Genomic DNA, 16,737 nt, shown 5'->3' with positions numbered 1-16,737 from the left:
TTAAATCAAGTTAAGCGAGGGACAAAAACCAAAGACATTTTCAAAAATGTGCAGTCTCTGCAACGTCTACAGTTGATCCTGAGATTTCACTCGACTGGATATTGACTGAAAAGTGTAAAGAAAGTGAAGTGCTTTTACTTTTTATTAAAACAAACCAGCAATGAGATACTTAGTGGGCCTCCTTCAGAGAAAGTGTTGCTGCACATAAGGCACTTCGCAAAAGATCTGGCCTCATTCTGAAATTGATATGGCTACTTCTGTCAGCTCGAGTAGATGCATCTTTCCAGACTGGAATTATGTCCTATTTTCAAATCAATTTCTGCCTTTGTAAAGTTGACTGCGATCAATTTTTTTTAAAAAGCAGACATTGATCCTGATTCTTTGTTCCATGAGAAGAGCAGGAGCTTAAGAGTGTTAGATTCAGGTCCTTCTTTGGCTATTTTCCTCTCACTCCGTCGCTGCTGGGAGGGATTGATGCAGGGAAGTGTTACAGTAGCAGTATTGATTGCCTAACACAGCCCTATGAATACTCCCTGTCCTAATGATCCAATTCACTGATCCTAAAGGCTCGCATCACACTCAGCGGGACGCTTGCTTGACACGACGGGGCAGTGCTCAGGAGTCGCCTGGATTTCTTGCACCGATCTCGAGACAAAATGAAACAAACCCCACACCTGGGAGAGAAAAAGTGATGAAATACTGAGCGCATAACCCCAGTTTAATTTTCTCTTTCCAGATGGACTGGCTCACACCTGAGATGTGAAGTGTATTATGTGAGCCAAGGTGTTTTCCCACCTCGCTGGTGGTGGGGAGAGATGCTGCACTCCGTTGCCATGACAGCAGAAGTTCTCTTTGTTCTGGGGTTTCTGATTAGCGGCGCTCAGTGCAACCCTATAGCGACCTTACCAGCCAGCCGAGAACGCCTGGAAAGAGTGTTGATCCAAGCCAGGGAGGACAAACACCAGGACGAGCCGGCCCCCGAGGAGCCGCTGGGATACGGCGCTCAAATGAATGCTTTGGGCCCCGACAGGACTGCTGTGAGCAGCGCCAGGACGAACCTCAGCTCCCAGACACGAGGCTCTAAGGGCGGGAAGCCCCAGGAGCTGTGGACAGTACAGGACAGCTTGGACCAAATAGACGAGGGCCCCACTAGTGACGTCAACCTCTCCCTGGACGCCATTGACGAGTACGCCTACCCAGACTACAGGGGCAAAGGCTGCATGGATGAGAGCGGCTTTGTGTTCGCCATCGGTGAGCAGTTCACCCCGGGCCCTTCGACGTGCCCGTGCCTCTGCACGGACGAGGGCCCTCTGTGCACCAAGCCAGAATGTCCCAAGGTCCACCCCCGGTGCATTAAAGTGGACACTAGCCAATGCTGCCCGATCTGCAAGGAGAAAAAGAACTACTGCGAGTTCCGGGAAAAGATCTACGCCTCGCTGGAAGAGTTTAAGGTGAGCCCATTAACCGCATTCACTCGTTTTTTGACATGCTCAATCTTGAAAGAAGTGCTGACAGAACACTCCTGGCTGCTCGATTGAGTTTATCACAGGCACTACACAGAAACTAGTTACCTTGCCTCACAGCATGCAAGCGAGCAGGCAGGCAGGCAGATTTATAATGGCAAAGGTCAGCACTTGTCTTTTTTTGAATATTGCCGGAGGATGAATTTAGCGATTCCTGCCTTCAGCAGAGTGTTTCCATATTCAGTTTGTTGATACACACGATAGAGTTCCAGTTATAGTAATGTTACAACTCCGCCGAGCACGCTGCCGTATGTGGGTGTGAGGAGACACGGAGACGCGCCGGCAAGATCTTGAATGTTGTATCTTCTGACACCTCTTTGAAAGGCTCGCCTCAGGGTTGCACACCAATCTTGGTTTTACGTCAACATTTACCAGCACCTGAAGCTTCTCTTCATGTTCCCCAGAGTCTCAGCAGGTCACAGGCTAATATGGCATGTTCCTCCCTTAACTCGCGGTGTTACTGACGCTTCAACGTCAAATCCAGCTGAGGGAGATTTAAAGAAAGCACTCCTTGCACAAGAGGCATACGTCAGCCTTTGTGGCGTGCAGTGGGGGTGGGGGCTGCTTTGAAACTAAGCAACAGGCTTAGTTTCAAAGCAGTTCTTGCTAAGTTCTTGTGAATTGAGTGCTGCCTCGCTCCATTTTCCACATAGAGTGCCATGCGGTGGCGCGAGCCTCTGCAATCTACAGCAAACGCTGGCGGAATTAACCTTTGCTCTCGTGTTAGGATTAAAGGTGTATGGCTTTATACAAGCGGCTGCTAAATGAAGCCTTTCACAGGGGGTGTAGGGGCTGGATGTAATTCAAACTGTATACTATCAGTCCCGGCTTTTGTCCCACATTTGTTCTATTTCCAGACCTACAGGAAGGCTCGGACAACCCATCATTTCTAATGTTTCTGTTCACACACCAAGAAAATTGGAAGCATCTCTCTTTCCTTTCCCATTGCTATTGATTTCTCCACATCCCCTGATTGGAAAGTGGAGTTCAATTCTCGACTCCGCTTTCTATAAAATGAGGCATTCATTGGCGGTGAAGTTTAGAATGATGGGACTTCCCTTTAGATGTAGCTTTGTGACATTGAATCCACACTCGATTACACTGTACGAGCCAGACAGGCAGGAGTATTTGTGTGAGAGTGTGTGTGTGTGTGTGTGTCTCATAGAGACAAAGCGGTGGAAATAGAGAGACAGACACCGAGACAAACAAAGAGCCGGGCACAAAGATAACAAGTCATTAATGAAGAGGAGAAGAGTCTTTGTTGTGTATGTGTATCCGTGTATGAATCGCTTATTAGGGTTTTAATTACCATTTGTTCTCTGCTATCCAGGTGTCTCAGTGTGAGAAGTGCCGCTGTGAGCCAAGCGGGGAGGTGCTGTGCTCTGTGGCGGCCTGCCCTCAGACCGAGTGCGTGGACCCGGACTACGAGCCGGATCAGTGCTGTCCCATCTGCAAGGCTGGTGAGCGGAGCGGCCATTTCTTTCAGCAACACTGCGGTGGACACTTTGTTCCGTTACAAGCGGTGTGCTAGGAGGCGGCTGCTGAATAAGCTCCACTCAGAGCAGACCAGTGTCAAATGTTTCTGCTCAAGTGCACCTCAACAGGAGTCACGAGGTCAAGGTATAGCGCGATGCTCAGTTTGCTGACGCGAAGCACCGCCGCATGCTGCACTGCAGTGTTTGCAGTCAGATTGCACGTTTTATGTAATGAGATCTTATTACATGAAAAGTGAGGATAATCAGTTCTGGCCTGTTTTTGTGTTTAGGTTTGTGACGCTGTTGGTTTTTGAGCGTCGGCCCGTCTGAGAAGAGGGAGTTCCGCGGCTCAGAGTCGATTATCTGGAGTTGTCTCGAATGATTCCAGACAGCATGTCCTAGATTATGTCCCCTTGTTTTCTTGGTGTGACTCTAATGCAACATGGCAATGTCAGCAACATTGCTTCCTTCAGCAAAAAGAATGATGACTTGCGATATGTATCTCTGACTTGGAATCTTGAAGTGGCGCCGGCTGTCTGCATGGAGACAAAATCCCATGCAATTAGAGACGAGCTGCACATACAAATGCTTCGTTTGTTTGAGCCGCTTATTAGACGACACAACTGCTAATACCATTTTCGAATAAAACTGCAAGACACTTTGATTCCATTGCTGTTTGTTGGAACTGCGCATTTAACACATTAAACGATGAACTCAAGAGAATTACAAAATAACAGATTGTGCTAGCGGATCCACAAAAACACGTTTTATCCTCAGAAGACACAAAAAACAAATATATCAAGAAGATAATCGAATAAGATGAAAAACACAGACGGCCTTATTCAGCATACCATCAACTCAATTCATTATAATTACATCCAGCATTGCACATTAGTATAATTCATGTTTCATTTCAGAGTCAAATTAAAAGTCAGTCTCACAACCCCTAGCGACAATGAGTTGAAAACATTGGCAGTCGTGGAGCGTTACTCACTCTATTAATATTTGACTCTTGTAATCTTGGGGAATACATGTTGCTCCTCTGTTCCCCCCTTTTATTTGTGGCAGTCTCCAGAAGAGCGTGCAGCTGTACTCAAAAAGTCCCCCCACCACCAAATCCAGGGGCCCATTCAGCCAATAAGGATTTTCAGTTTTAAGATGACCTATTACCATAAGATTACCACATTTTGCTGTTCAATAAACAGAGCGCACTACGTTTAAGACGCCAAGTTATTTGACCAAAAACTAACACTGTCGCAGTCTGAATAAGAAATACTCTATGTGGTTGAAGTGGCACTGATATTACACATTGAGACCGGTTTACTCATCATGACGAGTGCTCCGCCTGTGAAAACAGTTGCATAATTGCTTTTGTGTCTCTGTAGGAGCCTTCTAAACTCGCACGGTAAATTGAGCATGTGCAGTTTGAAATATGTGGGCTTTAACCAGGCACAGAGTGTTTGATACGGTTGTGAAGTGGGCGAAGCCGCTGGTTCTGGACAAACAGTATTGTAACCCAACTGTAAAATCCCATTTCAAGTTTTTTTCTCTTCATGATATTCTCAATGTTCCTCAATATAGAAACACAGGAGTCTCAGGAATGGTTTAACGGTGGTATAGGTTTGAGATATGGCCTTCATTTTGAATTATTTCATCTTTGTTTCTGAGAAGTCATGTTTGGCGTGGTGGACACCTCTTAATACAACATTACCCATGAGCTTTGGCCGCGGTTGCTGTGGCGAAAAAGCCAGGCAGAGGCTTCTTCAATGAATTAGTTTACAAAACACGTAGTTGCTGAATTAATACAATTTATAAAAAATTGGCCTTGAATCTGAAAGTAAATGAATTTAAGCTCCTGATTAGGGCTGGGCAATACATCCATATTATATCATGATATGACATTATATATCATCTTAGATTTTGGATATTGTAATATCGTAATATGACAAAAGTGTTATATCTTCCTGGTTTTGAAGGCTGCATTGCAGTAAAGTGATGTCATTTTAACAGACTGTTATAGCTTTCCTGTTGTTTGCCTTTACCCACTTAGTCAATATATCCACATTACTGATGAGTCTTTATCTGGCGGCATGGCGTCACAGTGGGAAGGGCCAGGGTTCGATCCCCGGTCGGGGCCTTTCTGTGTGGAGTTTGCATGTTCTCCCCGTGTTCGGGTGGCTTTCCTTCGGGTGACATTGTCTAAGCCGCAATGCCAGTCAATGAAAAACACTATCGCTCGTATTATTTCCGAACACACATACACCTGGATGGCACTTTGCTGAAATTAAAATTCTGGTCGTACATCGTCAAGTAAACTGTCAGCTTGGTCCCACACACTTTTGGAGTAATCTTAAGGAGCACAGTGGTATTTCTGAAGATGCAGAAATAACCTTTGGCAGCATTTACGCCTCATTTGCACAGCAGTCAGCCTACAGTGCTTTTAAAAGCAGCAGCAGGTGAGATTTGTATGTTGAAAATAAACACATTTTCAGGTTCGTGCCCGTCATTTAGATGTCTCATTTCTATGCCTTCCTGCTGTTGTTGCCACGTATTCAGGATAGCTGTGAATATCAGAGCTGTTCATTAAACAGAGTTGAGTATCGTTGTAGCAGAATGTGTTGAACAACCTCTCAATGGGTAGGGAATATTTCTGGCTCTGATTTCAGGGCCGATGGGTTTGTCATGGTGTAAACAGAAAGTGTCAACACTCTCCGCAATCAACAAACATGTTTGTGAGTGTCAGACTCTGCACACGGCTGGTCAACTGGAGTCAATTTATGGTCTCTGTCTGGGAATAATCCATCAAAAATATGTTGCTTTGAAGACTTAATTGCCACATGCCTTCATTTGCACGCACTTCATTTCACACTTGACTTAACACCGTAAACAACATGATAAAATGAACTACATAGAGGATAACCTATCAAATAATTGGAAGACAGAGAAGTAAATGAGACATAAATCTAAACAAAATCAAAGATGTCCTTTTCGGCTGGTATCAATATCATGAGGATCACACATCGGAATTCGCTTTGTCTTGTATTCATGGCGCTTCTTTGCCAGGTATTACAAGACTCCTTGATTTAAATGATGAGGAGCATTGATTGTCAACTCCCATCTCGCCGCCGTTGATCATGCAGCGCTCAATACGAGACAGCGCCGCAGCTGTGATGAAATACTGACGATGTAAAATAAGGTTACTGGAGGCCGTCAGAGAGTTCCTGCTCGGGCGGTGTTGTTTGTCTTGTCCGCAGATGTTGCTTGAAGTGGAGACAGATGTTAAGACCTCCCCGATGTGCATCCGACGTGTCACATCAAAGCCCAGCTCATTACTGGGAAAGAATTAAATTTATCCTCATCCGGATGTGAAACGCCACCAAAAAAGGAAAGAAAACTGCTTTGTGGAGTTCTACGAGTGAGCATTGAAAAAGTTAAAAAGCACAGAAAAGGAACATATGAGAACAAATGAGGTGGAAGATTGAGACATCAGATCAGATCAGAAAAAAATAACTCAGATTTGGTTTCTCATTCAACAAGTCATACCATCCCCGTTTTCCTCATTATTGATATAAATCACAAAGAGGTATTTTTAACGTTTGATTAGTCTGTCAAATATGCGCCGGCATTATCTTGGCCTTTTCAGGCATGCAAAATCAATGCTTATGGCACAGCGCCCTGTCTCAGATGTGTCATTCAGCCTGTATGTGAGGAGACACTTGGGGAAGAGCCAGGGCAGGAAGATGAAAGTGAGAGGTACCGCTAACATCCACCCCAGACAGTTGTTCATGAATATCAAAGAACAGCTGTGAATGGAGGCAGGTTCGCATAATTTTTTACTCATTATCTCAAAGCACTGGAACACATTGCAATTAAATTGTTTCATAGTCCTTAAAGTTTGTGTCTGTCACTCGCTCGCCGCCATAAGTTTAATCAAGCGAAGTTGATTCATGTAAAGAACTGATACAAGTCAAACATGCTCTCTAACACCTACAGTATATATTGTAGGAATAAAAGTTGAAGGTGTTTGTTGTTAATTCTGAGCCAGCATCCGCTTTTGAAGCATGCTGAGCAATAAAATAAATTAAATCTCTCTTCGGCCACGGCTCCCCCCCCCTTGTCCTTTGCTCTTGGAGGGCATCGCCTTGGCAAAGCGTGAGGAAACAAGTGGTACTCTTCAAGATTCCTCAGACATTAGGGTCAACACTAATCTGATAGGGATGTGATAAACAGCCTGAACCCGAGCCAAAATCACTTCAAATAGAGCAACACGAGACACGGCGGATGCCAAGAGGGATAGAGGCGTGACTCATAGAGCGCCTTTAAAGATGGAAAACATGGAAAACATGAGCGAAAGGGAAATTGTTTATATGTATGTGAAATTGTGTCTTGTCGATTTGAAGCAGCCTCATCTCATCCTGACAACACAGAAAAGGCTTCTTTCTAATTGACTGGTCGCTAAGCCCTGCTTCCCATAGTTACTATTGCCAAGGCTGTCAAGCTTTCCGTTCACAAAGTTTACAATGATAACAGTACGATGATAATAATAACAGTACGATGATAATGATAAAAGTACGATGATAATAATAACAGTACGATGATAATGATAACAGTACGATGATCATGATAACAGTACGATGATCATGATAACAGTATGATGATAATAATAACAGCATGATGATAATGATAACAGTATGATGATAACAGCATGATGATAATGATAACAGTATGATGATAACAGCATGATGATAATGATAACAGTATGATGATAATAATAACAGCATGATGATAATGATAACAGCATGATGATAACAGCATGATGATAATGATAACAGTATGATGATAATAATAACAGCATGATGATAATGATAACAGTATGATGATAACAGCATGATGATAATAACAGCATGATGATAATGATAACAGTATGATGACAATAATAACAGTATGGTGATAATAATAACAGCATGATGATAATGATAACAGTATGATGATAATAATAACAGCATGATGATAATGACAACAGCATGATGATAACAGCATGATGATAATGATAACAGTATGATGATAACAGCATGATGATAATGATAACAGCATGATGATAACAGTATGATGATAATGATAACAGTATGATGATAATAATAACAGCATGATGATAATAACAGCATAACAGCATGATGATAACAGCATGATGATAATGATAACAGTATGGTGATAACAGCATGATGATAATGATAACAGTATGGTGATAATAATAACAGCATGATGATAATGATAACAGTATGATGATAATAATAACAGCATGATGATAATGACAACAGCATGATGATAACAGCATGATGATAATGATAACAGTATGATGATAACAGCATGATGATAATGATAACAGTATGGTGATAATAATAACAGCATGATGATAATGATAACAGCATGATGATAACAGCATGATGATAATGATAACAGCATGATGATAATGATAACAGTATGATGATAATGATAACAGTATGATGATAATGATAACAGTATGATAACAGCATGATGATAATGATAACAGCATGATGATAATGATAACAGTATGATGATAATAATAACAGTATGCTGATAATGATAACAGCATGATGATAATGATAACAGTATGATGATAATAATAACAGTGTGATGATAATGATAACAGCATGATGATAATGATAACAGTATGATGATAACAGTATGATGATAATGATAACAGCATGATAACAGCATGATGATAATGATAACAGCATGATGATAACAGTATAATGATAACAGCATGATGATAACAGTATGATGATAATAATAACAGCATGATGATAATAACAGCATGATGATAATGATAACAGTATGATGATAATGATAACAGTATGATGACAATAATAACAGTATGATGATAATGATAACAGCATGATGATAATGATAACAGTATGATGATAATAATAACAGTATGATGATAATGATAACAGCATGATGATAACAGTATGATGATAATGATAACAGCATGATGATAATGATAACAGCATGATGATAATGATAACAGTACGATGATAATAATAACAGCATGATGATAATAACAGCATGATGATAATGATAACAGTATGATGATAATGATAACAGTATGATGACAATAATAACAGTATGATGATAATGATAACAGCATGATGATAATGATAACAGTATGATGATAATAATAACAGTATGATGATAATGATAACAGCATGATGATAACAGTATGATGATAATGATAACAGCATGATGATAACAGTATGATGATAATGATAACAGCATGACAACAGTATGATGATGACAGTATGATGATAATGATAACAGTATGATAATGATAACAGTATGATGATAACAGCATGATGATAATGATGACAGTACAATGATAACAGTACGATGATAATGATAACAGCATGATGATAACAGTACAATGATACTGATAACAGCATGATGATAATGATAACAGCATGATGATAATGATAACAGTACAATGATAACAGTACGATGATAATGATAACAGCATGATGATAACAGTACAATGATAATGATAACAGCATGATGATAATGATAACAGCATGATGATAATGATAACAGTACAATGATAACAGTACGATGATAATGATAACAGCATGATGATAACAGTACAATGATAATGATAACAGCATGATGATAATGATAACAGCATGATGATAATGATAACAGCATGATGATAATGATAACAGCATGATGATAATGATAACAGTACAATGATAACAGTACGATGATAATGATAACAGCATGATGATAACAGTACAATGATAATGATAACAGCATGATGATAATGATAACAGCATGATGATAATGATAACAGCATGATGATAATGATAACAGCAGGGTATATTTACTGTGGCATTCCCAGACAATTTTTAAACAATTAATCTTTGATTTCTAATCAATGAAAGCAGGCTTCTTGTTTAAAGTCAATGGCCGTGGATTTTGTCGGCTAGAATTGAATGTCGCTAGCAGATTTTTTCAGATGTATCTAACTAATTTAATGCTAAAACTCTCCAGCTGACTCTAATGCTTTTAGCTGCTACATACAGAATGATATGAAAATATGTTTGTCTCAAAATGTCATTAAATGTAGTTTAGTTGTATACACACGTCATTTTTAGTCTGCATCCTCCTCAGCTGACGTGTCTGTTGTGTAACATGTCACACAATGACTGTTGGCCATGATGTAATCAGGAATAATCACTAAAGCGTAATCAGTTTTTTTTGTATTTTATATAAACTTGTAGGGAAAGTAGGACAATTTGCATCATTTATAGAATTCACAAGACACACTTCCTTTTTTCCCCATTGTTCACCTTTTGGTTTAATTCATCACACAGCTTTATCTTATTATCTAAAAGTAATTTTCCATGGCTGGACTTCAGAGTTATGATTACAACAGAAAAAGGTCAGCATAATGAAGGGAATAGTAAGTCACATTATGTCTTAACAATTAGAGTACTGCTGGGTCCCTACGAGGGTTTCAGCTTTGGTCTGCTTGTTATTTTTCCTCTGAATAAAAGTCAACGTCAATCTGACCAAACGCATTTTTTACAATTCAGATATGGAGACTGACAAAATCAGACAAAAAGATCTTTGGGATTGACATCAGAGCTTTATGTATATTGTTGATGAGGTTGAAATGAATCTCTCAGTGAAGCCTGTCACCTGGACGCCGCTGAGGTGGCTGGCGAGGGTTTGTGTCTCAGTCCCTGTGAAGGACATCGGTCGTGACATTCGTGCTTGTGTGCAGCTGGGTTGTTCAGCCGCAAAGTTTACCAGTGGGCGCAGTTGCTGGAGACAACATATGCAAAGATTCGCATGAGGTGGCACTTCATTAAAAACTTCATGTGAGGCGGTTCATATTTGACAGCATGCACCCATTTCACGCGGCATCTCCGAAATAAATATCATATATATATATTACATTATAATCATAGTCTCTCCCCACAAAGTTCTCCCACTTCCTGTCTTCCCAAAGCAAGGTCCTTTTTGTTCTGCATTTATAATGCAAATGTGCTCAAGAAATGCATTAAGATGAGTGATTTCTGCTGTTCTTCACTTTCCATTACCTTATAATGGCACTTGGCATGTTTTATACATTTCAGAGAGAAGGGGTGTGATGATCAGGATGTGTCCTCCTTTCCCTGTCCATTATCTGGCGCCGCTACGGCGCCAAACGCCACAGGTGCTAATGGCCATGTTTTTCACACGCTGCCTGTGCCAACTTCTAATGCACTGTAGTGACAGTTTGGGTCCAACTGTTCATGCACATGCACAGTCCATTTGTCTCTGCCTCTTGTTGAAAGGCTCTTGTGAAGCCTGACATGCCTATAAAAACCTCTTTCTGCCAGAGAGTGAGAGGCAGAGAGCGAGAGAGAGTGATGGAGAAACGGGGATATATTATATTAATGAAGCGGTGACAAAAAGGTGGGTGTTGTATGAATGGCAGAATAATAGGGTGACAGCAATGAGTAAGCTCAGTGGCTCCGAATCTATGCGTTAATTAACACAAATGAGTGTCATGCCACCGTGAGTGATGGGCTATGGGTTAATCCCAGCTCCAGGAGGAAGCGCTTTTGATTTATTTTGGAAAGTGCATGGTTATTTTCCCACATTTTTTCCTCCCCTAGCATATCCTCGATTTATGCGTATTTTATTTCGAGACATGGTGTTCTAAATGTCGCTAATGATGATGGATCAGTAGCGACAGCAACCGGAGTTGTTATTCAGATAGGGTGTGTGCGTGTTCATCTGAAGACTTATAAATGCGTCGGGGTTAACATTTTGACAGGCCTCTGCAAACTGTTCCCATTGATTGATGTGCCTGCACGCTCCCTCTGCTTGCTGCCGTCCAATAAACTGCGGCGGCTGCAGCGGAAAGACTCCCCATTTATCAGCATCTTAATTACACAACAGAGTGGCTCAAGACCTTGTTAGTCCGAGGAAAGTAAGCATTGTTATGCTATACCTGATGTTGTGGAAGCAATTCCCACAGTGTTTATATTTTGCAATGCGGTTTGAGAGATAATGGATGATTTATGAGGACAGAGGCACTCTCACAAGACAAAAGTCTTCACAGCTAGTACCAAGGAATATTGTAGGTGATACAAGGAGCACATTCACGTTTAGTATTGTTGGCTTGGCAAGTGGATCTTTTTGTACTCGCAAAGCCAGGTTTCTGGGGTAGTTGAGTTTTTTTACCATGGAGCTGGGTGGCTTAGTTCTTATCAACCACCTGAAACCAAAGCTGCTCTATAACAAAGATGACGCCGCATAAGGCCTCCAAGTTCCGGCCATTGGTTTGAAATGGTAAACACTTCATGTCTCCTAAGTGGGCGTGGTCATGGTGTGTTCACCCCCCCCCCCCCACCCCACACACACAATCTCTTCATCTTGTTTCAAAGTGTTGTAAATGTCGTGAGGATGGATGAAAGCATATTGGGTTGTATTTGCAAAATGTAATAGATATATACACAGCTAGCAGCCATATTTAGCATACATAAAATAAGATAGCTCAACGTTCACTGCCAGATCTCACGAGTGTGTTGCTGACACAGAGAAGTATTGAACAAAGTACATTTTCTTCAGATTTGTCCGTCTGAAAAATGCCATTTTAGAGTCAGAATGTTTGGAAGATGTGTTTTCTTGTGAAAAATGGATCCAATATTTACCTTGGTGACTATGGAGCAGAAGAGTTGGTCATAATCTGTGTTCACCTTCACTTCTCCGACTAGAGTTAATAGACTCAGATCCTGCAGCTAGTCTCCTAAATGGACGGGGCAGTGGCGAAAACCATGTGACACAGATACAGGAAACTGACTCTCGGTGGGCAATCTCCTTCCTGAACTGTCTCTGCTTCAACATCAACATTTCCATTAGTTAGATCCAATTTCCTACAAAATGATAAAAAAAAAAGAACAGTCCCTTGGGGTGCACTTCAGAACTATATTAAAGTATTAATTAATTTTTTTGCACAATTCCCACTCTGTACATTCCAACCTTAAAGTTATATATGTACTTGTGGTGAAGCCAATCTAAGAAGTGTGGAACAAAGTGCCATTAAATACCTCTCAATATGGAATGACATTTGTGAGTGTAGAGAAAACATAACTTGAGTTAAATGTGTGAATCCCAGAACAAGGCAGTGAAGGACGTAATCATGTGAATCGAATCCTTGAGAATTCAGCGTAATCACCCTATTCCCAGGATGCATCTTTCCAGCTTGAAAATTCTCCTCCAATGAACCATGAGTGGTGATCTGAAGGGCACGGTAATGATGGCCAATGAAAAAAGCTATTTTGATAAGCAGATAAGCAGATATTGTGCTGATTCGTGGCAGGTATGAGGGGGAACATATCAGAAACGGCTAATTCATACAATTTATGTTAAATGTGATCAGCATTGGTTTAATACTGAAGCATGTTCACAAAACATTTTTTTGAAACTCTGCCTCTTACTATTTTAGGAAACTATCAATGAATGCTCACACGTGAGAGACCATTTCCCACTGAGATGAAATGAAAGGCGGCGCATTTGGTCTCCGGTGTTCATTCTCCTCTTTGACTACCGGCAAGTTTGCTGGGATGTCATGAAACGTCTCTTAAAGAAACAAGATAAGATGACTCACAGCACTGAACTCCTTATGGGAATGTGGTCATTGCAACAGACATGGCAACTAAAAGTAGCAGTAAAACAATAACTGAAGTCCTGTCCTACTTTCCAACGAGCTTGTGTCCCATTGGCCTTCGTTCCATAATGCATTCTCGTATTGTCACATGGAAGATAACTTTATGTCTTTGTGGAAAGCTGAAATGTTCAGCTGGGTAAATGCGCTCGATTCCTTTTATTATTATTTTTTTAGCTTTTTGGAAACACCAATAAAAGAAACTACAAAATGCAGCGTGGAACGAAGGCTACAAGAGCTAGCCTGGATGGGGCTCTGCGCCATAGATAGGAATGCTCAGTATAATGGTTATAATCAGGGCCAAATAACTTGCATGTTGAGCTATACAATAGTACCGAATGAGTCCTATAATACTGAAACAATAAACTTTGAGGAAAGAAGTTTGTCTTTAAAGTATTTATTCTCTGGCCAGAGAAGGCTTTTATCGTCATACAGACTGCAGCGCAGTCAGTATTTAATCCAGTGTCTCTCTTGCTTATAAGCATCTCAGCACACAGTGGGGGGGGGACATCAGGTGTTTACATTATAACAATTGATCAGCAGTTTCAAGCTCCCCATTGACCCCTCCAGTCATCCACCCAGTACTAGCACAGGGAAAATTCTCCATCACAGATGTTTGAAGTTTTCAACAGAATGTTAAGAGAAAAAACACATTTTATTGCTTCATGCATTACTAGAATACTTAATTGTATTTGATATATTTTATTCCTTCATAGCAACATATCATGCTTCTTTCATTTTGCAGTTCTGCCACTTCGTCTGACAGTTTTTTTGTTTTTCCAGCGCCGTCCAGAAGGTGTTGTCCGTCTGCTGTCCACCTGATTCCATGTGAAAGTAGCATAACAAGCTCACTGTGATACGGCAACTCTAGTTAGCAGCAAGGCCACTAATCTTTTGAACATTAGCTTGAGTCCTCAGTTAGCAGCTACTTTTAATTATCCAGAAATATTCTTCAGTAATGTCGCTTACAAATCAATCCCCAGTGCTGACATTAGCTAACATTACGGCTAACATTACGGCTAACATAACGGTCAGACTAGAAGAAGTAGCAGCAAAAATAAAACAAGAGTGTATATTTGGGTTGTAGGGTGTGTTTCACCGTTTATGAACTAGCTGCCTCCAATCTGTCATTTTTCATATATTTTATGACTCAATCATTTTGTTATGACGGTTATGAAGTGCACATTAAGGAAAAAGTGTCCCCTGGCTCTTAGTGAATGTGAAATAAAACGTTTGCAATAATACTGTTAGTCTGGATCAAAACATTGATTCACAGGCTTTGTATCCTGATGTGTACCAGGTTTATTGACAAAAAGAAATAAAGCAAGATGTTCTATTAACAGAGCTGCAGAATTTGCAGGTTGTTCTATTTCATATTTTACCAGCATCCAAACTGACAAGGATGGCTGTAAATTCCAAAATGATTGGGATCCTTTGAGCAGCAGAAAGGAATGTGACTTTGAATTGTGTTTTGCCTTTAGACTGCATTTGTACACATTGAACAGTGTCCTTGGTGGGTCTAGCAGCAGAACAATAACACAGGCGAGTGCAACCTCAATGACACAGGTACACCAACATGAGGATGGTCTTTCTGGTCTCCGTATCCGCACGCAACTTTCAATCATCAAGCTGCTGTTGCGTTAGTTTGATCAGAGCACAGTTACCAACCAACCGAAAGTCTTGCATTTTTAGTATTCAGAGTCTGACCTCAATAATGTGACATGTTGCTGACAACACAAAAGAAATGCATTGAATATATATGAGGCCAATTTGAGAGTCCATTTTGTAGAGTGGTGCAGGATTGAGTCCTAAAACCCAGAAATGAGTTAGTATTCTTGTACTTCCTGTTCCCTCGTCTCAAAGTCAAAGAGGTCGTTTGAATGGGTTTTTGGTTATATGCCTGAAAAAAGGTCTGTTGTTAACACAAGCTTAAGATTTTAACGTTTTGTTCTATGACATAAAACAGCCACTAAATACCCCTCCCATGAATTATGAAGCCTTTACGTGTCTTTGAAAAGGCGGTTGCTAACAAGCAACACGACAGACGCAGACCAGTCGGCCCTCAGAGCCTTGTTGTGTATACTCACGCTCATTGGACCGTGGTGTAGTTGGTTTATTGCCTAACATTAGCTTTATACTGCCGATTGCAGTTGTGAACAAGTGTCATGAACGTTTGTTTGGCTTATTTTCTGCAATAATCCAAAGGAAAAATGCCGTTGGTTTTTTGCGGAGGGAACCAGTGCGATGATAACTTCCGGGGCTGGCCTACAAAAATACCCCATCCCTGCACCACTGTATTATAAGGCTTGTTGTCTGTGTTGCTCCATACTTTCCCTTTTTTTCTTGTACCACCTACAGGGCCAAATTGCTACGCGGACACAACCGTAATACCGGCCGGCCGAGAGGTGAAGATCGACGAGTGTACAATCTGCTACTGCACATACGAGGAGGGCACATGGCAGATTGAGCGGCAGGCCACCTGCAGTAAGAACGAGTGCCAGCGGAGCTAGAGACTGGCACGGTCAGAGGGGACATTGGCACGAAACACCAGTGCCAATACGCATGTGAACTCTCGGCCTTCCGCGCTGTCTACCGGACGTCAGGGTCGGACAGCAGCCCTCGAGTTTTCAGCATTTATAGTCACTCCAGTATTACTGAGAAAAAAAGCTTTTATGAAAGTTTATAATCCACACAAAGAATATCTATTTATCTATGTATTCAATTATTTATGAATATCCACAAATATAGGAGTCATTAATGCTGAAGTAGTGAACTACTATTTTTTATGGCCTCTGTATTTTATTAAGCAATGTATTGGACCAGAGGTCAATAAAGCAGAATGTATAGAACACACACAGCTGTCTTTAGAGGTGAAAACCTCAGTGTCTCGACATGTGGTGTCACCCGACAAAATCCTGACACCTGCCCCTCTCCCACCAAAGTGCAGACTAGACGATGTGCGATCCATTTGCTGCGTAGGACGATCAAGTGCAGAGTTAAAAACAGA

At 41.0% G+C, this 16,737-nt stretch overlaps 1 protein-coding gene across 1 annotated transcript; it reads left to right on the top strand.

Annotated features, from left to right (window-relative positions):
• Window positions 1–815: 815 nt before the first annotated feature.
• On the top strand, window positions 816–16,240 carry vwc2 (von Willebrand factor C domain containing 2; the record flags this gene model as incomplete). The annotated part of the gene is made up of 3 exons (XM_079279644.1): window positions 816–1,451; window positions 2,854–2,983; window positions 16,089–16,240. 3 exons carry the CDS (start codon window positions 816–818, stop codon window positions 16,238–16,240), a joined length of 918 nt encoding a protein of 305 aa, XP_079135770.1.
• Between the last annotated feature and the right edge of the window lie 497 nt (window positions 16,241–16,737).

The sequence above is a fragment of the Melanostigma gelatinosum genome (assembly GCF_949748355.1).
Source record: "Melanostigma gelatinosum genome assembly, chromosome: 12".
Classification (NCBI taxonomy): domain Eukaryota; kingdom Metazoa; phylum Chordata; class Actinopteri; order Perciformes; family Zoarcidae; genus Melanostigma; species Melanostigma gelatinosum.
The sequence above is the reverse complement of the archived record's forward strand: the minus strand, read 5'-3'. Positions and strand labels throughout refer to the sequence as shown.